At 40.3% G+C, this 23011-nt stretch overlaps 1 protein-coding gene across 1 annotated transcript in view; it reads left to right on the top strand.

The window, feature by feature from the left end:
- The window catches only part of LOC122799535, a 200371-nt gene extending 185611 nt beyond the window's left edge, over positions 1 to 14760 (top strand). Inside the window, exon 5 of the mRNA XM_044068665.1 lies at positions 13534 to 14760. Within this exon, the coding sequence (XP_043924600.1) occupies positions 13534 to 13654 (121 nt within the window). The 3' untranslated portion in view covers positions 13655 to 14760. The remainder of the gene's footprint in view (positions 1 to 13533) is intronic.
- Positions 14761 to 23011: the final 8251 nt, after the last annotated feature.

Here is a 23011-nt window from a genome sequence, read left to right as displayed (position 1 = left end):
GAGGTTCTGAGAATGCAGCCATGCAAACCTCCACAAAACAGTACTAGTGGCCATAGCCCTTGGAAGAAGTATCAACAGTCATACACACTCTGTAAAGAATGAGTATTGACCTGTGCAGTAAAAGAAATAAAGTTATTTAAAGCAAATATTTTCTTATACGAAAAACCTTCAGATAAAAAAAAATATTCATACTTTCACAATTTGTTCATAGGTTCATATGGTCATACTAGGCTAATGATCACCAGGGTGTTTACAGGCCTATCCATGCAACCCAACCCAGTTTTCTTCCTAGAGTCCTTTGGAAGCCTACATGGTGGGGTATGTTAGTAGAGTGGGAGCTAAGGATTATGTGTGGGGGGGAGGTTAAGTTAGTTGAAGATTAAGTTACTTAATGTCGACTTCAGTCTATCAGAAACATAGGGATCAGGCTGGGGGTAACTTTGCAATTTCCCATCCAGTGATTAAGGTTTCTTTTGAACAGGGTTAAGGATGAACTCTGCTTCATGTAGATGGGGAGCTTATTCAATAGATCAGAGATCCTTTAAGACACATGTTGGTCTCTCCAGCAAGTTCTACCTATATCGCAGACAAAGTCCAGGCCCTTGGATCTAGTGTTTCTGGTGTTACTTATTTTGTGGATGTGCAAGAGATCCATCAGAGTTGGATTTGAGGACACCTTATATGCTAGGCATAGATAGCCTCTCAGTAATGTGTAGGAGACTGAGTACATAGATAGGACCTTAAGGTGATCTGTGTAGGACAGGGTACTCATACCCTAGATTCTCCTGCTGAGGAACCTTTGAAGGAATTGCAACTGCTGCAAGGACATGGCTAGGTACATGCAAAAGGAGGCATTGTGTACTCAATGATGGGTCTGATAAGGGATGAGTAGAGTGGTACTATTACTTCTTGGACCTGGATGCCATATCCTTGCTTATGAATTGGGTAACAGAAAAAGATTTTCTTACTATCTTGACTACATGTTGGGTGAATACCAGATTACTGTCTACATATGCCAACTCTTAGGGGTGTTTCATCAATGAAGTAATTAGCCTGGGTGGATGCTTTCCCAAAGGGCACTACAATGCATTTCTTTGCATTAAGTTTGGGGGAATCTATGATAGCTCCCAATTTACAGTCATTTGTGAACTTGGTAAGCCAGAGGCCTTTGATATTAGCCTTGACTTCCAAGAAGTAAATGTCAAGCAGGAGCTGGCCCAACACAGAACCCTCGTGTACTATGCTGGTGACCAGTCTCTTGGTGGAGGGATCTCACCAATCTTGACTTCTTAAGGGCCTATCTGTGAGGCAGCTGGCAATCCAATGAGTTATGTAGGGATTTATGCCCAGTTCTGAGAGTTTGTCAACAATACCTGAGTGAGGTATTGTATCGAAAGTGTTCTTGGGGTTTGAGAGAGCCACGAATTTTGATAAACTGTCGTTTGATAGGATATAGTTTGGTTTAGTATAGTTCCAAACTTTTACGGATTTGGATCTGTCTTCTGAGTTGATTTTTATATCAAGGGAGACAGTTTTGTGGTCCATCTTCACCAATGAGAATGAGACATGGGGGGGGGGGGGTTGGGGTGCAATGATCTCCCATGTTAGTGAGTACATGATCCAATATGTTTGATCCTCTGGTTTGAGAATGCACTATCTGGTCCAGGGTGTTTGTGTGGATAAAGTCCAGGAAACATTGTGCCTGTGAGTTAGAGGAAGTGTACATTTCCTAGTCTATAGAGGGGTAGTTAAAGTCTCTCATGAATAGGGTATTTGGTTAGATGGTGAGCACCTCTAGTAATTCTAGGTAAGAAATATGAGCTTTGTGGGTCATAGTGAGTGACCTGTAGCTGGTCAGTATATGATAGGGAACCTTGTCTGTGGAGGCTTGGACATGAATGAGTTCCAGGGCATCATCCTGTTTAACCAATCTAGAGTTGTATTTGTTACTAACGTAGATAGAAACAGCTCCACAATTAGCCCCTGTTTGTGCTGCTGTTAGTCTAAATATGAAGAAGGCACTGTAGCCTTCCACAGCTGGAGTACTTTCTGTGGCTTTAAATGAAGTCTTATTAACAGGACAGATGTCTACATTCTCCTCAATCAGGAGAGCTTGTAGAATGTGGAGTTTCTTATTTAGGCTCCTAGAATTGAGCAGTTACACCTTAAGGTTGCTTTGAGGGTTTTTTTTTCTTTTTTGCTATGTTGGTAGTTTTGTCATTTTGACATTGCATGTTGTTTCAGGATGCCTATATATACCAAGTTGGACACATACATTAGGAAATTTCAAATCCATGTTGTCAGGACCTATATTAGGGTTGAGCTATTATGGTTTAGGGTCTTGGTTTTAATAATGATATGATTTTAGTGCTGTATGACACTGTCTAGCTGCCTAAGCTTAGCTCCACACAAAGCCTTTCTGTGTTACTGATTAAAGTCCTAAGTATTAGCTTTATAGGTTTGCTGATATACAGGGAAATGCTAACCACCACTTAGGTGATCAGCTCTGTAAAAACATGCCTAATTTACAGCAGACAACAAAAGCTGAAACAAACTCCCATGACTTCTGGCCAATAAACAACTACACTTTAAACTCCCTGGAGTATCTCCCAAGAGACTAGGTAAACACCTTCTGCCACAATATGGATTATCCTGGAATTTCGTAATGTAAAAACACAGAAAAAGTAGCTCTCAAGTGCAGAATAACACCCAACTATGTCCCTAAAAAAACTCTGGCTGATGAAACGATCTCACTTTAAGCCTCCCTGTATATTTCCCAACTTGAACTGACCAGACTACTTTACTACTGCCATTAGAATACCAGTCCCAGTTTTCTTAATGTAAAAACACACTTTAGTAAGCCAAAAGTGAAAAGGTTAAAACTAGCTACAACAAATAATTGTCACTTTAAGCTCCCTTGTGTGTTTCCCAGCTCGGACAGACCGGCCTACCTTTATACTCCCACTAGAATTGTAGTCCCACTCTTCTTAATGTAAAAATACACTTTAGATAGACAAAAGTGAAAAGGTGTCAGAAACAAATGAAATAACTCGCTGCAACAAGCAAATGTCACTTTAAGCCTCCTTGTACATTTTCCAACTAGGATTGACCAGGTTGCTTAACTACTGCCACTAAAATAGCAGTCCCAGTCTTCTTAAAGTAAAAACACACTTTAGTTAGCTGAAAGTGAAACAATACCAATATTTACAGCAAGTAATTGTCATGTTAAGCCTCTCTGTGTATTTCCCAACTTGGACTGACCAGGCTACTTTACTCCTGCCACTGGAATAGCAGTTCTAGTCCTCTTAATGTAAAAACACACTTTGATTAGCCAAAAGTGAAAAGGTACCGACTAGCTACAACAAGTAAGTGTCACTTTAAGCTTCCTTGTGTGTTTCCCAGCTCAGACAGACCAGGCTACCTTTCCACTCCCACTAGAACTCCAGTTGACTACTGGGTCAACTCTAAGGGGTTTGTTGTCGATATGATAGTTACCAGGTGTGGATGACTTCCCAAAGGATACTGTTATGCATTTCTTAGCATTTAGTTTTAGTCCATGGCTCTGACACCAGTTGTTTGTCTGTGTCAGCCCCTCCTGGAGAACATTTGTGTCAGTGTGGGATTCAATGACAGCTCCTAATTTGTAATCATCTGCAAATTTAGTCAGCCAGAGACCACTGACGTTGACCTTGACTTCAGAGAAATAATGAAACTGTGCTTGTGGTCTTTTTAGTGATACATATCGTACTAGCTACTGTCACTCTGATTTCATGTTGCAACTGACAACCTATGCTGCATTTCAGAACTGAATTACTACTCTTTTCTAGGGACATGCAATTTTTTAAAGAATTCTAAGAGCTTAGGATGTTCATCATATTCATCATTGCTGCAGTAGCCTCAGCTATATGGGCTATATTCTGCCAAGGAAACAACAGCTGGCCAGCTTCCAAAGCTTCAGGGCAACTTCCACATGCCCACACTGTCAGGCAGCACCAGCTGGGCTGACTAAAACACAGATTTGGAAGCAAAGCCCTTCAGTTTTACTGTCGCCAGAGTACGCTCCTCTGAGGTTTTTGAAGATCAATGGTTGGCTTGTGCTTTTCTTTGTTGGGCAGATTAAGTTCCCTTTAAGGGAAAAAAAATTATATTTTCTTAATTTTGTTGTTTTACTTTCCTGTTCAGGAAAGTTATTTCAAAGCTATGAGTGTTGTGTTTTAACAGACTGGCTCGAGACAAGTTATTTTAAAGCTAGGAATGTTGTGTTTTAACGGACTGTTTCGAGACTATAAGGTTCTTTTAAACAGAGTGCTCATTTTTCTGTAGTTTAAAAGTGGTACAAAGTAACTGTAAGCATTTTTTTCTGTGGAGAAATTGTTTATTTTACTTTTGTGGGTCAGATATAGTGTTTTACTTAGTTTTTTTCTGTCAAAAGGGAACTTTTGTGGACCAGTAGTGTTTACTGGTAGTTGCTGTTTGTCTTCCCTGGGAAAAAGGGACCATTTTCAGCTTGACCATGGAAAAGACTACTGGTTCAATTGTCCGTCTTTCTTCCAGCCAGAAAAAAGATAAAAATTAAGCAAACATCCACAGCAGGGTAGCAGTTTGCTTCAGGTGCAAGTGGATGGCTATGCTGTGGCCATTTGTTGTACCTGTCACTATTAATTTGTTGTACCTATCACTATTAAGTGATAAACCTGGCAAAATGTCAAGCACCCACAAACTCTGAGAACACAGCTGCCTATGCAGAACTATTCACAGAAATACTATACAAAGCATGTTAATAGCTGTATAGATGCAGCTGTACCCACCAGGAAGAAGTACAGAACTAACTCAAAAAAACATGCCACCCTAGGTGGAATCTCAACATCAGTAGGCTGTATAACAGAGGAAAGAAAATTACAGCAAAATTTCGGAGGTGTGGCACCCAGCAGGATAAAAGCACTCTCATCAAACTAAATAAACAACTCAGAGGACAAATGCAGTCTACCCAAGCCAAATTTGAGGTAAATTTGGCCTCCCAGGCCAAGGACAACCGCAAGGCATTCTTTAGCTGTGTCCACAACCTCTAAGGCAATACACAATTGTGTGCAGAGCTCATTGTTAATGGAACCACCTGTACTTAGCCAGAAGATATAGCAAACCTACTCGCTGACAAATTCAGCTCCAACTTTACCTGTCTCTCCTCCCTCAACCTTTCCTCAAAAAAATATCATAATATATAACCCCCCCGGCTATCATTAGAGAACAGGTGCTTAATGCTCTCTCTAAGTCCAAGAGCACTGCATCAATAGGTCCGGAGAATATACCAGGATGCCATATAAATAGTATGAGACATGACCTGTCAGGCCCTCTGGAATTCCTATTTAACTGTAGCCTCCAAACAGCCTCATGAATGGAGAATAGCATCAGTCATCCCTCTTCACAAAGGTGGGCCATCTACAGTCCCTAGAAACTACAAACCCATAAGTCTCACTAGTCTCATATGTAAAGCCATGGAAATGATCAATGATTATGTAGGAAACCTTCAGATACTGGACCCAACCCAATTTGGTTTCATCAAGGTCAGGTCATACCTACTCAAGCTGGTGGACTTCTTTGAGAAGGTCACCAAAGCTATGGATGAAGGCAAAATGTTTCACACTGCCTACCTTGACCTGGCCAAGACATTTGACACAATGCCCCACTTGGGCATTGTTGACAAACTTAAGAGGTTAGGTTTGTGCAATGAGTTTATGTCACCCGGTGGATAGCCAGCTAGCTCTCAGACAGGACCCAGGAAGTTAGAATTGGGGAGTCCATTTCATAAAGAGGCTAGTCACAAGTCAGTCCTGGGACCGCTGTTTTTTAGCATTTACTTCTCTGAAGTCAAGGCCAAAGTCAATGGCCTCTGGCTGACTAAATTTTCAGATGATTGCAAATTAGGAGCTGTTGTTGAATCGCCCACTGGCACAAATGTTCTCCAGGAAGGGGTGACTTAGACAAACAACTGGTGTCAGAGCCACAGGCTAAAACTAAATGCCAAAAAATGCATAATAGTATCTTCAGAAAGTCATCCACCCCTGGTACCTATCATATTGACAACACACCCATAAGAGTTGACCCAGTAGTCAGGGACTTGGGGACATGCATAGACAGTAATCTAGCCTTTGACCATCACGTGTCTACAGTAGTGTCTAGCCTTTGACCATCACGTGTCTACAGTAGTGAGAAATCATTCTGTGTTGTGTAACTTATAAAGAAAGGTATGGCATCTAGGTCAAGGAATACATTGTTCCACTGTATTCAGCATTCATCAGACCTATCACTGAGGACAATGCCCCATTTGGTATGTACCTCACCAGGCATATCCAACAACTGGAACATCCACAGAGGTTCCTCACTAAAAAAATACAGGGCATAAATAACATGTCCTGTGCAGACCACCTCAAGGCCCTATCTCTGTATTCTGTCTACTACAGGCTTTTGAGGGGAGATCTATGGCTGACATACAGGGCATTGTCAGACCCTACTCTGATGAACCTCCTGCATATCCACAAAACAAACAGCACCAGAAAAACACATTCTAAAGACTTAAACCTTGCCTGTGATATAAATAGTAACGGCTCAAGAGACAGGTATGTATCTGAGAGACTACCCCATCTATGGAACAGGCTCCACATCCATATGAAGCAGAGTTCCTCCATAACCGAATTGAAGTGTAACTTTGACATCTGGATGGGGAACAGGAAATTCATCCCTGGTTTGCCACTTGTGTCTGTAATGGACGCAGGCAGCTTGTAAATGGTTCATCTCCCAGGCCCTCGCTTGTAAATGTTTCTTCTCTCAAACCCATGTTTACACTTATCAAGGGTATCAGAACTTGTCAGAGATTTGGGATGCATGGCTAGGCTTAAAAAGGCTCTTGTGGTCATTAGCCTAGTAAACACCTATGAACCTATCAGAAAGAGAACAAAATATTGTAAACTATAATAACTCTGGTGATCTATGCTCTTTCATAGTAGTCATATCTTAGGTCAGTTTTAAATCAAATTACCTTTAGCCAGATCCTGCTTATCAAAGTCAGGATTTGTTGAATGTAGCTAGTTTATTTAACACCTTGGAACTTGTTATATAAAGGAAGGAGAATGTGGGAACCTTTGCCTCAGAGGCTTGGAGAGGTGGTACTGTGCCTTCAGTCAGTACTATTTGTATTGTACAGCAAGAGATGCCAAGATTTGTTGATGGTTAATTGTCATCAAAATCAATTTTAGTGACATAGCAAGTTTAATTCATTTCATCTAGCCCTTATGACATGCAGTAAATCCATAGATCATTGCAGCTGGAAAAATGTCTCAATGATCTTTATGATATGATGTTGTCAATTTTCATTCATTACTCAACAATTGGGTTCAGATCCAACCTTTAGATCCGACTCAGCCTCTTTTTACAGCTCGTGGATACTGAAAACTCTCAAGCTCCTCCCTCCCTTACCCATAATGCTCTAGTCCCCTACCATACCGCTGATTTCATTTGCCACCTTTGTGTACGGACGTGGTCGCTGTTAGCTCTCAAGCATTAGTGTTTTTCTGGTGGATAATTAAACAGTTTCTTTATTTTTCATTATCTTTATACCTTTTTTGTTATATAGCTCTTTTATTTTTCCCTTATCATACAATTTTCTAAGTCTAATTTAATTACGATTGTTGGTATTCTTCCTTCCTTTACCTTTATTCTTGTGGCAATTTCTTTAATTACCATCATTGGTAGTTTTTCTCTTTTTTTTCCCTTTTCTTTCTTTCCTAATTTAACAACCAAAATAAAACTTCTTAGTGTTATATTTTTTTTTCAGATGGCTGAAAAACCTTCCAGTTTTAAAAAGTCCAGAGAGTGTGGGCATAAGATCCCCCTGTTGTATGCCCTCTCTTGTGTTTATTGCTTGGGCCTGGCACACTTAAAGGTGTCATGCAATATTTGCAAACTTTTAATCTGTGGGCCTTAACTGACCGGAAAAATAAGCTGATCTTGAAATATCTTCTACCTAGGGCCTTTTCTGAATCTTTATCTGATGCTCAGACCTTCAAACCTGACAAAAGGAGCCCAGAAAGCATCTGTTGGACCCTTCCAGATGCTCCACTCCATCTTCTGATACGACCATGGAGCCAGCCCACAAAATTTCAAAACTGCTGGATCCAAAGACTAAATCCTCAGCTCCATCTGTCTCAGATACTCAGTCTGCTTCATTGGATATGATAATTTTGGACCAAAACAGCTCCCTTGGACCAGGTATGTATCCTCTAGTTCCTGTCCCTTCTTGACTGCCATCAATCATTTTAGAGTGATACCGCCATTCTAGATCCCCTTCAGTGGCCTCCCCTTCTCATTCCTCCAGGAACCTGATGGAACCAGATGTGGATAGAATGATGTGGATATTTCTCTTGGCACATATACAGATGGGAGTTCTCCCAGTTTCTTCCCCTTTGGGTCCAGAGACCTTTTCCAGTACTACTCCACCCATCTTGGTTCCTACTCCAATCTGACCTTTGGCTTCAGAGCCCTTCGATCTGAGTTTTCCAGGACTGTCTGTATCTGACACAAAGACTTTGTCTTCTGCTTTGATAACTTCTCTGAGTGGACCAGCTCTGAGTGTGACAGAGCCTGATGACTCTTGGAACCATAGTGTAATTTTAGATCTGAGGTATTAAAATCAACTCTGAAGTTGTCAGAGCTGCCTCTGCCCCTTAGAGCCTCAGCATTGGACAGCTCAGCTCTGACCTGTGCCTCTGGTGGAATGCCTTCGACTCAGAGGAAGCTGATGGTTTGGAAGCATGTCTTCTTGGCTCCAATGGCCTCCTTTTCTCCTAGAGCATTCTTCCTTTGAGGTGGTGGAGAGAGTGTTCTCTGCTTTTAGAGGACAGACGATTCCACCCCCTCGGATCTTCCTTCTGAATCCCATATACCTTTGTGCCTTGAACCTCAACACTCTATTGCACAGTGACAGATGGCCCAAAGTCTCCAGTCTACCCAGCAAGGTATACTTACTTCTTCTGATCCTTCTCCGGAACATCCCACTGAAGAAGTCCCTAGGAAGAGAAAGTGCCAGAGGAGGCAGCTAGACTCTTCTCAATAGTTGGTCACAAAGGATACTGATTTTGATGAGGGGGAAGGGTCCTCAAGATCACCACCTGATGATATCTCCTTTGGAGACATCCTGGAGGTCCTCAAGCAAAGGGGTGGTTGGTCTATCGACAACCCTTCCCAAGAGGAATTGGTATTCCTGGAAACCTTTGGGTCTGGTCCATCTACCTCCTTAGTTACTTCACCCACCAATGAGCTCATTGATTTGATTTCTAGGTGGGTGTGGAAGGAACCTGATGCAGTTGATCCAATCTCCTAGAGACCAGACAGTATCCTTGCACCATTGAAAGGAAGAGAATTCTGGAGCAAAGGAGTACCAGTAGACACCATGGTCATAGTGGCATCCACAAAGAAGGAACTCATGGAACAGAGTTTATAAGTCCATCCCCTAACAGGGAGTCCAGGGTTTTGTACAGATTTGGGAAGCATATATATGCTTCAGCAATCTTTGCACTCAGGTCACTGAATTATTTGGCAAACTTCACAAGACTTCAGAGGGATTTGATTAAATAACTTTCCAAATCCCTTTCTGGGACTATTGCTATTGAGCCAGAGAGCTCTATTGCCTCACAGTTGACTACCCTATAATCATTCTCAAATTCATCTATGAGGCTCATTTCACATGCAGCTGAAGGTGCCTCAAGGGTGGCAGGTTTAGACATTTCCATTAGGGGGCATGCCTGGATGCACCTGTGTGATTTTTGCAGAGACTTTCAAGTCCTCCTTGATCAATGCTCCTTTTAGGAGAAGTTCTCTGTTTTCCTTAAAGTTAATGACACACTCTCCAGGTGTGAACAAGAGAGTAAGACCCTTTCTGCAGTGGGTGTACATTTTTCTACTCCTCAAAGAATCATCTCTAGGAATCAACAAGATGGTCAAAAATGTAGTTCAGAAAGTCCCAGGGTCCTTTCCATGATATATTTCCCCTAGGGGGAGAGGAGGGAACTCTAACAGAAGACAACTCCCATGAGGCAGAGGATGTCTGCAGACCCAAGGGTCCAGAGATTCTTTCTTGAACAGACCCTACCAGTGCTCCTTAAAGAAGACCCGATTGTCCATGTCTGTAGGCAGTCAGGGGTCATCTATCCTTGCATCAGAGAGCCTGGCTAGGCATTACAAGAGATACATGGGTATAGAGGATTATTTCTAGAGGTTACATAATACCCTTTTCCTACCCCCTCCCTTAACAGTCAACAAAGTTCCTGATGTTCCACCCAGTCAGAGGAAATCAGCACCACTAGAAATAAAAAAGCTGCTAGAAAAAAAGAGTCATCCCCCAGGCCAGAAAGAGTCCAGAACTTACTCAAGTTTCTTTTTAGTGTCAAGGAAAACAGGGGACTGGAGACCAATTTTGGATCTGAGCAATCTGAACAAATCAGTTCAGTATACAGAGTTTTGGATGGTCACAGTTCAGTTTATTTTGCCCTTCCTGCACAAGGATAGCTGGATGTGCTCAGTAGATCTTCAGGATGCATACTATCACAGTCCAGAAGACACTTACACTTCTGGCTGGGAGCCAGTCATTACTAATTCAGAGCCCTAACCTGTGGCCTCACCACAGCCCCCAGGGTGTTCACCAAATGCATGGCAGTAGTTCACTTGAGACTACAGGGATTCCGGATGTTTCCATACTTGGATGACTGGCTCATAACCACTCCAACCAGGCATCTTCTGATAAAAGAAAGAGAGTATATACTTCAGCTTTGCTGTCATCTAGGAATTGCCATCAATCACAGCAAATCTCAGCTGGAACAATCTCAGACATTAGAGTTCATAGGGGCCTTTTTCAATATGATATCTGTGGCAGCATCCCACCCCTTAAAAAGAGTACACACTATTTGATTTCAAGTCAATGATCATTCAAAATTCTTCTCTATCAGTTTGATTGATTCTGTAAGCCTTGCTGGTCAATGTCCTCTGCATTAGTTCTGGTTCTATTAGCAAGATACCATATAAGAATTCTTCAATAGACTGTAACAAATCAGTGGTCCATTTTTTACCAACCTATGTCCACCCAGATCAAAATAACTTGGGCATGCCAAAAGTACCTCTTGTGGTGGATTAAATCAGATCAGATATTACAAGGCCGTCCCTTCATTCTTCCTCAGCCTACAGCCATAGTGAACACGGACATTTGTCAAATTGAGTGGGGGGGATTACTTGTAAATGACAGCAGTACTCCTAGCATTGCAGGCTTTTCAAGAGCCTTTCCCTTCTAGGATTATTGCTATTCAGAGGGACAATATGTCAGTAGTGTGGTACATCAACAAGCAAGGTGGAACCAGATCATACCCCTTATGTTGAGAAACTCTGAGAGTGTGGCAATGAGTGATCTCATCCAATCAATTTCTGATAGCAATGCACGTTCTGGGGAAACCCAACATGATAGCAGACAAGTCAAGCAGGTCCATTTTAATGCTTCATGAGTGCTCTCTCAATATGAGAGTTATGGAAAAGATGTTCTACCAACAGGGCCAACCTTGCTGCAACCTCTTTGCATATCACCTCAACAACAAGTGCAGCAGGTTCTTTGCCCTGATCCCCCCACTGGGAGAATCACTGAGAGACCCTCTCCTCCAAGATTGGCCCCCTGGTCTCCTCTAAGCATAACCTCAACCCCTCTAATCCCCAGGTTTCTCCAGAAAACATCTCAATTGAAGTGCAAAGTCATCCTTATTGCCCCTTATTGGCCTTGTCATATTTGGTTCCCCTTTCTTTGACCTCATCTAGTTAACTCTCCATGGATTCTGGCTCCAATTCCAGACCTCCTGTCTCACCAACAGACATGATTCACCTGGACATTTTAGGCCTAAAGCTAACCACATGGTTTCTCCACTTCCATTGATAGCTAGACAACCCAGCCTGTTCTCCCCTGTCCATCGCATTATTTTATCCTCTCATAAAGCTTCCACTAGGAAGATTTACAGAATTAAATGGAAAATATGTGTTTTTTGGGCACAACAAAAGGTCAGTGACCCTTTTTTCAGCACTAGTACATAACGTTCTTGAGTTTGTACCTACAGTTTTAATGAAGGATCTAGTTTCTCCACTATTAAAGTGCAATTAGCTGCCATTTCTAAGTTTCATATAACAATTCAGCTTTAGCATCTTCAAAACTTTGTAAGGCCTTTATAAGGGAGACCCCCTTTTAAAGATCCAAATCCACCATGGGATTTGACTTTAGTTTTACAAGCTTTAACTCGGTCTCCATTTGAATCATCAACAAAGTGTGAACTAAAACGTTTAACCTGAAAAACTATCTTTTAGTAGCTATAAGCTCTGCTTGAAGAGTCTCTGAACTTCAAGCCTTATCTTCTAAGCCTCCTTATTTAATTTTCCATAAAGATAGGTTGCATTACAAAGCAACCCATCCTTTCTTCCTAAGGTGTTGTCAGAATCCAACATCAGTCAATCCATTAATCATACAATTTTATTTTCAAATTTCCCAAACAAAGAAGAATACATGTTACATTTGTTGGAAGTTCACAGACAGTTATGATTCTATTTGCATAGAACAAGGAATTTCAGAAAAAAATGATCAATTATTTTATTTTTTCCAGAATCAAAATTGGGCAAGCCAGTTACCAAAGTAACTATAGCCAAATGGCTAACTGATTGCATTTTCTTTGTCTGTAACAAATTGGGTTTGCCTTTGTCAGTACCTTTAAGAGCCCATTTAACCAGGTCTATGGCAACTTCATCAGTATTTTTATCCAGGTCTTCCATAGATGATATCAGTGTGGCTGCGACTTGGGCTAGTCTTCATACCTTTATTACTCATTATAAATTGGATCTGGTCTCAAGGGGAAGTGCAGCCTTCAGCTCAATAGTGCTCAGGAATATCCTTCCTTAGAGTCCTTCCGGGATTCAGGTAGCTGGGGACTCTATCACACTTGTTGAGGAATGAATGAAAATTGGCAACATCAGATAAAGAAGTTATGTACTCACATAACATTCCATCTGTGTTGTCCATTTTCATTCTTCCTCAACTCCCCTCCTTTCATCTCCCTGCCAACTGGTTTGTGTCTTCTGGAAGAATGAGAAGATAATACAGGAAACAATGTTCCTGCCTCTGAGTTCCAAATGTTTTTTTTTCATCCTAGTTCAGTTTATAAAGTTCTATGAAACTATAAGGCTAGCAAACAGGATCTGAGGTATGGTAGGGGGCTAAAGCATTATGGGTAAGGGAGGAGCTGGAGAGCTTTCAGTATCCAGGAGCTGTAAAAAGCGTCTGAGTTAGATCTGAGGGTTGGATCCAAATCCAATTGTTGAGGAAGAATGAAAATGGACAACATAGATAGAACATTATGGTAAGTACACAACTTCTTTTTTGAAGTGCTTCTTGTTCTTTTTTTTTACTTGTTGCAGTGCTGTATCACAAAATTAAGTAGATTTTTTTTCTTTTTTCTTCATTTGTAGGTTTGGCGTGTCTGATTGTTTCATCTGTAAAGCCATGGTTTTCCAGACTCCACGTCCAAAGCAGGGGGTCCTTTGTCACATGTGTGGCATCTTACCAAGGTGTGCAGCCTTGAATGTATGACCAAGCACAGCAACTTCAGGTCTGATTCTGAAAGAAGAGTCCATGTGTTTCAAGCTTACTGAATGCACCATGGAGCATTGTGATGGCAGGAGTGGACTAACACACCAAAGGAACTTCATGATTATTGTGCAATTCATGTTCTTACTTACTCTGTATTGATTACTGTAGGAAGGATACGAGCAGTTACCTGATGTGGAGAAGAAGATATACTTCAAAGTTAAGTGCTGATAGCTCAGGGGTGATGTAGGGAACTTACCGTTTTCTTCACAAAAAAAAAGTGATGGATACTTAGAACAATCTTCCTATAGATGTTGTGGGGTCAGTTATGGTGAAGGAATTCAAAGATTGCTGGACCAGATGGTGTATCAGGACATGGTCTAATTAAGTTTAGCAGTATGTGCCATAGGTAGAAATGGAGCAGAGGAAATGGTCAGAGTATGTCAACCGTGTGATCTATATATGGAATCAGCATTTATATTCTTTAATTTCCTTCTGGGATGGGAAGTTATTTAAATGCCAGCCCTCTGTATCTAAGAACAATGTAGGTGAACCCTAGCATAGTGAGGCAGAGTGTGGTTGTTCTGTATGAGCAGATGTGAATTGCAATGTCATGATACTTTTTATTATTTGAAACCACACAAAATGATGGTCACATTGAAGAGCAAACTCTGTCTACCAGGGATGCATGTATTATGCCATGGCATCGGTGCTTATTAAAGGCAATGGGATCAAATTGTGGAGGTAGAACTTGTTTAAATGAACATGCTAACCAAATTGATTCTCATTTGGGGGAAGGAGGAAACATTTCTTGTGAGGGCAACACTTTTCTGAGAGTAGAAATGATTAATGAAAGCACTTGGAGCATCTTTGGAAAAGGTATTTGCTGTGGTAGACTGAAGTACTGCAGAGGTACTAATTTGTGGGAGGGGAAATCTCCAATGATGCACATGAAATTATATCTTGCAGGCAAATATGAAGTGACCCACAACAGAGGTACCCACATATGAAACTTAGAGAATGCCAAGGAGGGAATACATACATACTGCAAAATCTCAAGGTAGGTCTTAAAGCATTTCTTTGCTGTGGCAGTGTATACCTTTGTTACTGGGGAGGGTCTATAAACCATGCTGTCTGTTTTCAGGTAACTGTCGCATACTGAATGGTAACTTGTCTGCCTGCTATTATACAGCATGTATATTAAGGCTGTAGTAATCAGACCCAGGTGTACTGGGTGCATAAGCAGTAATACCGATCAGGGAGAGCAGTAATGAAGAATACGTGTTGGCTCAGTGGCATAAGTTCTAATGTAGTAGGTGGAAGGTTTCTTAGGTTCATGGAAGGTTTGGTACTTTCCTATACTATCTACTGTGAAGGGGATTATTAGTTTTAGAAAATGTATACTGCCAGAATAAATTTTGAATTTAAAATGTTTACTAAAAATTAACAAATTTTAATATTTGTGAGGCAATGATGGTTTAGGTAACAATTGCTTTTATAAAAAAAAAATTACAAAACATAATGTGCACATTAAACTAGTTATCTGAACACAGTGAGTTCATTATGAAATTTTCTGTGGAACTGCTGGGCACCTACATCTATTACTGAAATATTCTAAAAACTACATGCAGAGGGATGGAACCTTAGCTGTTACCCAGATGGGTTGGTTTGAGTATTGGAACCAGACACTGTATGAGGTGGCAGAGATGCGGGTTGGAATGAGTGCTTAATTATTGGCTCATTCATTCCAGGGAGGATTCCCTGCCTAACTATGGACCCTGGAGAAGGCTGGAAGTTCTAGATCAGTGCAGGTAGTCTGCAATGGAAGGTGTGCTAGTGGTAGCATATGCACCTGAGCTGCATTCGCATCATTGAATATAGTGTCCAGGGGGTGCGGGTAAGAGTACATTAAAGAGGAAAAGGTTCCTGTACTGTAAGGATGTTACCCCTCATTATCTATGCCTTGCTGTTGAGATTAAAGAGGCATTGGTGAACAATAGATGGTGCATGGCAGGGCACATCTAAAACAGAAAAAATATCAAAAATGTCTCTATACATTTAAACTGTTAATGAAATGTTATCAGTGCTTTTATAAAAAATTATTACATTTTGATTGTAAATAGTAAATGTTCTGTTTGTGGAGTTTTTCCTCACTTGGCCTCCTCTGAAAAAGAGTTTTGCCCAACATCATAACCCAGTCACCAGAAAATAAATTGCCAGTTTAATAACTAAGTAAATTTATATGGTTTGCACATTTTTTGCGTAAAATTCCTTCTCCAAATGATGAGGCATTTGTAGATAAATAGTGTGATAGTATAGTGGAATTGAGCTGTAACTAGATATGAGGGCCACATTGCATTAAGTAGATGCTGTTTTATTTGTTGCTAAATAGTGAACCTGCTAGTGAGTGGGATTCAGTTGACAGATGTTTTTGTTAAAATTACAGCCAATGTTTGTGACTCTTTGGCTGCTGCTTTGGAGATGTGTACTTTTTTCCTCTGAGGTGTATCAGCCTAGAGCTGATTTATGTTACATCAACAATAAGGTTACTTTGAACTGTTTTGTTTCTGGATGATTTAAAGTCAGTTGCTTGAGCATGGCAATTTTCTTTTCAGCAGTTTAAGTTGTGGTATTGTAGTATGAAGCCACTGACATATGAATGTGCGCATGGGCAAGTGTTTGTGTGTGTGTGTGTGTGTGTGTGTGTGTGTGTGTGTGTGTGTGTGTGTGTGTGTGTGTGTGTGTGTGTGTGTGTGTGTGTGCATATGTGTGTTGGGGAGATGAGAGATTTCATCTAAATACAGTCTTATAATATTCAAATGGACATGTCTGTAACTGTCACCCTCGAGCCACTAAAACAAACAACCATTTAATTATTTTAATATCACTTATATACTCTTTGGCATAATGTTATGTGAGGGTTATTACCTAGCTGTTAACTGATTTGAGTTGGATTGTCTAAGTCAGTTTGCTTTTCTGATCGTATTTTATGATGGCGAGGATGTTCATTTGCTGTGTGTGTTCCACAGTTTTGATGAGCTGCAGTTCTTAACTTATTCTGCTGTATAGCTGGATTCATAAACATTGGTGCTCATTACACATGGGGGACAACTCAAACATACTAGTAGCATGTAATAGGTAAAGTGTGAGATTCAAGAACACTGGTATAAGTAAAACTATGCTCACAACAGCCTCAGTGAATTATTTACTAGGAAATCAGAGAAGAATGTTTGCTAGGTGCCACATCTGCAAGTCCAAGAAACATTGTATACACACAGCAGGACAACAGTCGTGCGACAACATTCATGTTCTGTATAAACTAAGGATGAGCACAGCAGAGGATGCCGTCAATTTCACAGACGTATAACAAAGGTATGTAGTATAACACGTGAAGGCATGTATTGAACAGACTCTTGCTTGCTAAAGAAAGTTTATCTTTGCCCTTATGGCTCAGGTCATGGCTGTAAAGGATCCATAGACCAGTCCATTTGTTGGGTTAACAAATGAAACTAGCTAGCTAGAAAAATAGACTGGCAAATATATTGCTAGAAATCTAGATAGATAATTATATACTAAAATAAGAAAATAGACAAACAAACATATAGAGTCATACCAGTGTTCAGCACTTAATGTGGTTTTGATTTCAACATTTAATTGGGGGGGGGGGGTATACGTCAGTGTAAGGATTACAGGAAGTGACCAAGTGACTACTGTGCAATATCTGGTGGGCACTATCTCTATGCCCCCTTACCACAGCTGCATTAATGTAATCTATCATACAGTGGCTACACAGACAGCCATTCTTTGTGGCTCGCCGTGTGATCAGAGATGTACTAATGTAGGCTCTTGATTCATGGGTTGTAGTGATTACTGATGGTTATTCTCTGTTGCACACTATCCCAGCAAATTTGCAGTAATAAAGCCTACAGTGTGATGAGTTGTGGCATTTACTACCAGTTATGCTGAAATGTGCATCCAGATGCCATTGTCACATCATCAACTGTGTTTATGACTCAATGTATCAGTCAAAGACCCATCTGTCCTGCACTCTCTGTACCCTCCTACAATGACCTCAGAATCTGTAAGACTTGGGTACGCATTTCAGTTAGTGTGTCACTGTTGCCAGTCATGTGAGTAGTATAACATCCCATCCAAGGATCATATTATTCTAGTGGCTGATGGTTTAAATGCTGCATCCTCTGAAAATGTGTGCAATCAATGCATGTCTGCATATTCCTCATGGCACTGTCAGACTTATGTCTGTATCTGCAGACAAGGTGCTAGACTATGGTACACCAAGTTAAATATTTACAATTCTTCCACATCAGTGGTGTCTGTAAAAGAGGTACTTTTTGTAAGGGCAAATGTATCCATGGGAAATTGCAATCTTTGTATCACCCTGCACTGGGATATGTGACCTTCTAGTGCTGGTTGTTGTTTGCATTTCCATGTTTAACAGTTGGTGTGAGAGTGTGCCAAAGTGGATGCAGACACAAGACTGGGAGTTAGAGACACACACATTTGTGCATGGTGCTGTTGATCATTTCTGATGCCTGTCTTGTGTGGCATTCTGCATGGTGTGAACATAGTTATTGTACTCGTGAAACATCCTGCCTGCAATTGCATGTAGTTCCTGCAACAGCCTAACCATTATGTGACGTAACATGGTCTGGGGTCCTCACATGATGCACAATGCATAGGCGCAGTCATCATACTGCACTGTACTCTTCCACAAAATAGCACTGTGCATAGATGTCTCATATATTATGCTGTTATAATCATGAAAATTATCCATAACAAGTGATACATTAGGTATGCATGCATACTGGGAATTCTATACATGTTATATTTCACGTGCATGAAATTATCTTTTATGGATTGCCTGATATGAAGACATGCAGTACGGAGTCTGTGTGAAGAGCATACTATACAAATGAATACCTTGCAACATTATATGTTGTATCCCATGCTATAATATCAGGCTTGTAATAGAAGATTTAATTTATGGGGTAAGAGGACTGGGTGTTGCTCCTCAACTTCCTGACTGAGAAAAGTGTACTGTAGTGCCCTGCTTGTGGGACAGGGCAACAACAGGGAATAGTGTGAGCACCTCTGTCATGAGAAGGTGACAGATCTGGGTGCATTGTGATGCTATGGATTTCTCACATTAGAATACCACTACAGAATCACAGGTACTGGGCCAGGAAAAAAGTGCTTGATGTACACGCAGGTCAACTGTGAGAGGGTCAGCACATAAGCTGTCATAATACTCAGATATTATGAGCAGTTTAGGGTGCCTCTGCTCCCAGAAATATCTATTCATGACTAACTAATGCTGGTGCACAGTACTCTGCAAGTATATACTGGTTGCAATATCATATAATGCAGCTGTTGTTTTACTGTTGCTTTGGTTTTTGGTGTTCGTGGTTTGATATTTTTCAGAAGTGGAGGACCTGCCTATGCCACATCTTTGCAATAACAGATTACAACTGCACTGAAAACTCTACTTTTGATAACTTACTTTTTACTAGCTTGTAGTTACTGTCCTAATCACAATTCAGGACTTTTTTTTTTTGGTAGAATCACAGAATGGCTTACAGGTTCCATGGTTCTACCTTCCTCCAGACACAAGATAAAGAAAATAATTAAGATGTTCTTGCCAGTCTAGCAGGCTCAACCTGTGCCTCAGCCATTGGTAGGTGACTGTTATGGCCATGCTAGATTCCCAGATCATTCAGTTTTATTGCTGTGCCTCACTGATATTGCCCTGCAGCCTCTATGGATGGGGGAGGATCAATCACATCCTGTGTAGTGGTTCAAGTGTAATTAACAGGCATGGGACAGCTTCTTTCATTGTTCTTGGAGGAAGGAGCAGGGAGTGTATCTCAGCATGGCCAGGTGGGGAAGCGGATTCATGTTGATTTGTAGAAGGCAGTTTTGGCAAATGCAAAGAAATTGAATGAAGTTTGCCTAAAATATTAAAAGAATATATATATATTCATAGGTTCATAGACAAGTATTAGGTTAGTTGTCATTGCAGGCCATTTTAAGCCTAGTAAAGTTATTTTCATGGATGCATATCAAACACTGTGCTTTGTGTCTTTGAAGTAAATACTTTAACCATTATGCCAACCATCAACTCCCACCCCCACTTATGCCAACCCTCAGCTGTCAGACATGAATTCTGAGGATAGTGAATTCTCAGAATCTTCTACTGAGGAATTGTCTTTTTCTGAAACTATTGCCAGAATTAATTAATTGTCTCAGAGAGGAGTATTTAAAATACTATAGTTTATTAAAAGTTGATTTCCTCCACCAGTTGTTTCTCCACTTCTGCAATCCTTGAAGGATATTATTTTCTAAATGCCTGCTCTGCAGTGTATCTGGCAGTCAACCTGCATCCCCTAAAAAGTCACTCAGATTTCATAAAGTTTCTCAGTCTTAAAAATATTTGTTTTTCTCTTCCCAAATCTGAACCCTCTGCTGTGTCTGTTGCAATTTCCTCTGGAGCAAATAAAATAAAAATAATAAAATAATAAGGATACTAATAATAATAATAATTAATGGTAATCCATCTCCTTCTGATACGGACAGCAAAGCTTTTGAAGGATATTGGAAAATAAATGTATTCTTCCGTCACTTTATCTTTCAGAATTATCTGCCAAACTCTCATGTTAAAACTGTTAGCATTTTTTTGAGAATATTAGGGATATGTCTGCCAGTTTTCATTTTTTCGATGACAAATCTTCTTTGAGTATTTTAATTGATTCTGGCTCTCAGGTAACCAAACATACTTTAAAATGTGCTTCTGTCTATGCAGTTTCAGCATCCAGTGCATCAGAATCAGCCTGTGCTATTGGTGAGATGTGCTTGGGTGCATACATATTAGTTCCCAGAGGATGTTAAAGCTTAAATTTGAATCTGTCCTTTAAGTGAGGATGCTTTGTTTGGTCCATCTACCTCTTTGGTTTTAAAACATTACAGCATTCCTCTTCCCCCTCACCCTGGCATTCCTTTAAAGTTGTTTCAGAGTCTTATCTTTTATTTTCCTCTTTGGTAACACTTTTGTCACAGGCAAATGGGTTTTAAAAGTTGTACAAGTGGCACTGGGTGTCTCTCCCTCATTTCCAGGTGTTTTCTACTTAACTTCACAATCAGAGTTTTCTCTTTCCTCCAGTCATCCTGCAAATCATTTCTGTTGGAATACTAGAACAAATACTTTTCACTCAGAGAGGTAAGGGTCTTTATTTAAGAAGTTTTGATAACTCTGGATTTAAAAGATATCTGTCATCACATTCCTGTTATCACAGAGTTCAGACAATTTCTAAGACTTTTTATCTGGCTCTCTCTTTAAGTTTTCTGGCTTACCTTTTTATTTATCTACTGCTCCAAGGGTCTTCACAAAGTGTCTGGCTCCTGTGATAGCTCATTATATATTGCAGGGTATTCACATTTTTTTTCTTATTTAGACAACGTGATTATCTTCGCAGTGTATTTTCCAAAGTATCAGGAATCACACTCATACTTCACTGATTCCTTCTCACAGTATATTATTATTCCTGGAATGCCATCTGCATGCTTCTGTCCAGCATTTCTTCCACAAGACAAATCCATGCTTTTCCACTTAGACATTGACTTCTGCCAGTATGTAACCAGGAACACCACCAAACACCACCACTCCTCTTCGTCACGAAAAAGTGAATGGATTCTGATGAAGTCTAGATAAAATAGATGAAAGCGCGCTCAATCCTTATTTTGTATGGTATGCTGGTCTTGGTGTTTCATTAAATATTTCATTTCATTAAATATTCGTTTTCTATCTATCGAGTGACTCATTTGCTTCTTGGAGTGATATATATCTGGCTTACGTGATATGAGTATTGCAGGAGGATACCCTTTATGGTAAAAGCAAATGGACTATCTTTTGTTTTTTCACTTTTTCGTGACGAAGAGGAGTGGTGGTGTTTGGTGGTGTTCCTGGTTACATAGTGCAACCGTTAGCGTTTACGAGGGATCCCTATGGAAATGGATAATTCACTATTAAGTCAACTTTTGAAACTGATTCATAGCCATTCGCAAAATAGCAATGGTATAGGCAGCCTGACGGACAGCAATGAATCGATTCCGTGTGCACAGAGAAGCCCCAAGGACACTCGGAGGCCAATGATGACATCACGGTTGGATATGGAGGGTGAAAGGAGTACTTCGAATGCCAATACTGGCGTTGGTGAACGTTTGACTAATTCGGCTCATGGTGGGCCACCTAAGGATATAAATTTGAGTAAACATAATCTTTTGGATACATACAAGAACATTTCGTTCTCAGAATGGTTGGGTAAATCTTTTACCGCGACCATGCAGGACAAAGTGAAAGAAAAAGCTGGTATGGACAATTATTGTTATAAAGACAAATGTAAGTTACTTGAAAGTGATCTGTTTAGATATAAAAACCTATGTTTAGATAATTGGTACTTGACGCAATGCGTCGAACAAAATATAGTACCAAAAGGACTCAGACTGAATAAATTCCCCAATAACATACGGGGGAATGAAAAATTGTTTAAAACAATATCTGACCTTTTGAATGACTGTGGTATAGCAATGTTAAAAGCAATGATTTGTAGTAATACAGAAATAATAGAAGACATTAAAAAACGGATTGATGTCTTGCATTTAGATATTACCAAGGACTTGTTTTTTACATTACAGGAATACAAGGATGTGTACTGCAAAGTTCTTTATGATGTAGATATTAGTATATCCAAAAATTATAAGAGGAAATTAGGAAAAATTGAACGGGACTTACATGATTATAGAGAAGGGAAAGCATACATGGACCCGGGAAAATTTTATAGGAAGAAGGTCTTTACAGGGAAAGTGGGTAATGGTACAGACGGTTTTGGTAGAAGGTTTGAACCTGAACCATACCACTTTCATAGGAATCAAGGCCACGAAAGGGGAAATAATGTTGAAAGTCCTGTTTTTGTAGACGAGAATTACTCAGAAGGATGTTACAATGGTGAAAATGTACTGGATTCAGGTTTCCCTTTGGGGGAAGGGGAAGAGGGAGTGAGACGGTCAGAGAGACTGAAAAAACAGTATCACCCCTTTTCATATGCGGAAGCAGCAGGGAACCAATACTCGAGAAAGCGAGGGGCGAACAACTACAGATAGGGCCCTGTTTACATACACCTGTTCCAAATATGGTAGAGTTGAGCAACTCTTTGGAAAATGTTTGTACAAATGTGTTTTTCGACATGGGTAATACAGGGTGTGGTAATGAAGATTTAGGTGGCTTGGTTAACTTTAACGAAGACAATATTATTTCCACTAAATGTAAAATTAATGTGGAGAAAAATT

This window comes from Protopterus annectens, chromosome 4.part0 (genome assembly GCF_019279795.1).
Source record: "Protopterus annectens isolate FY-2018-M chromosome 4.part0, PAN1.0, whole genome shotgun sequence".
In the NCBI taxonomy this organism is placed as follows: Eukaryota; Metazoa; Chordata; order Ceratodontiformes; family Protopteridae; genus Protopterus; species Protopterus annectens.
Note: the sequence above shows the minus strand (reverse complement) of the source record. Positions and strands in the feature narration are given on the sequence as shown.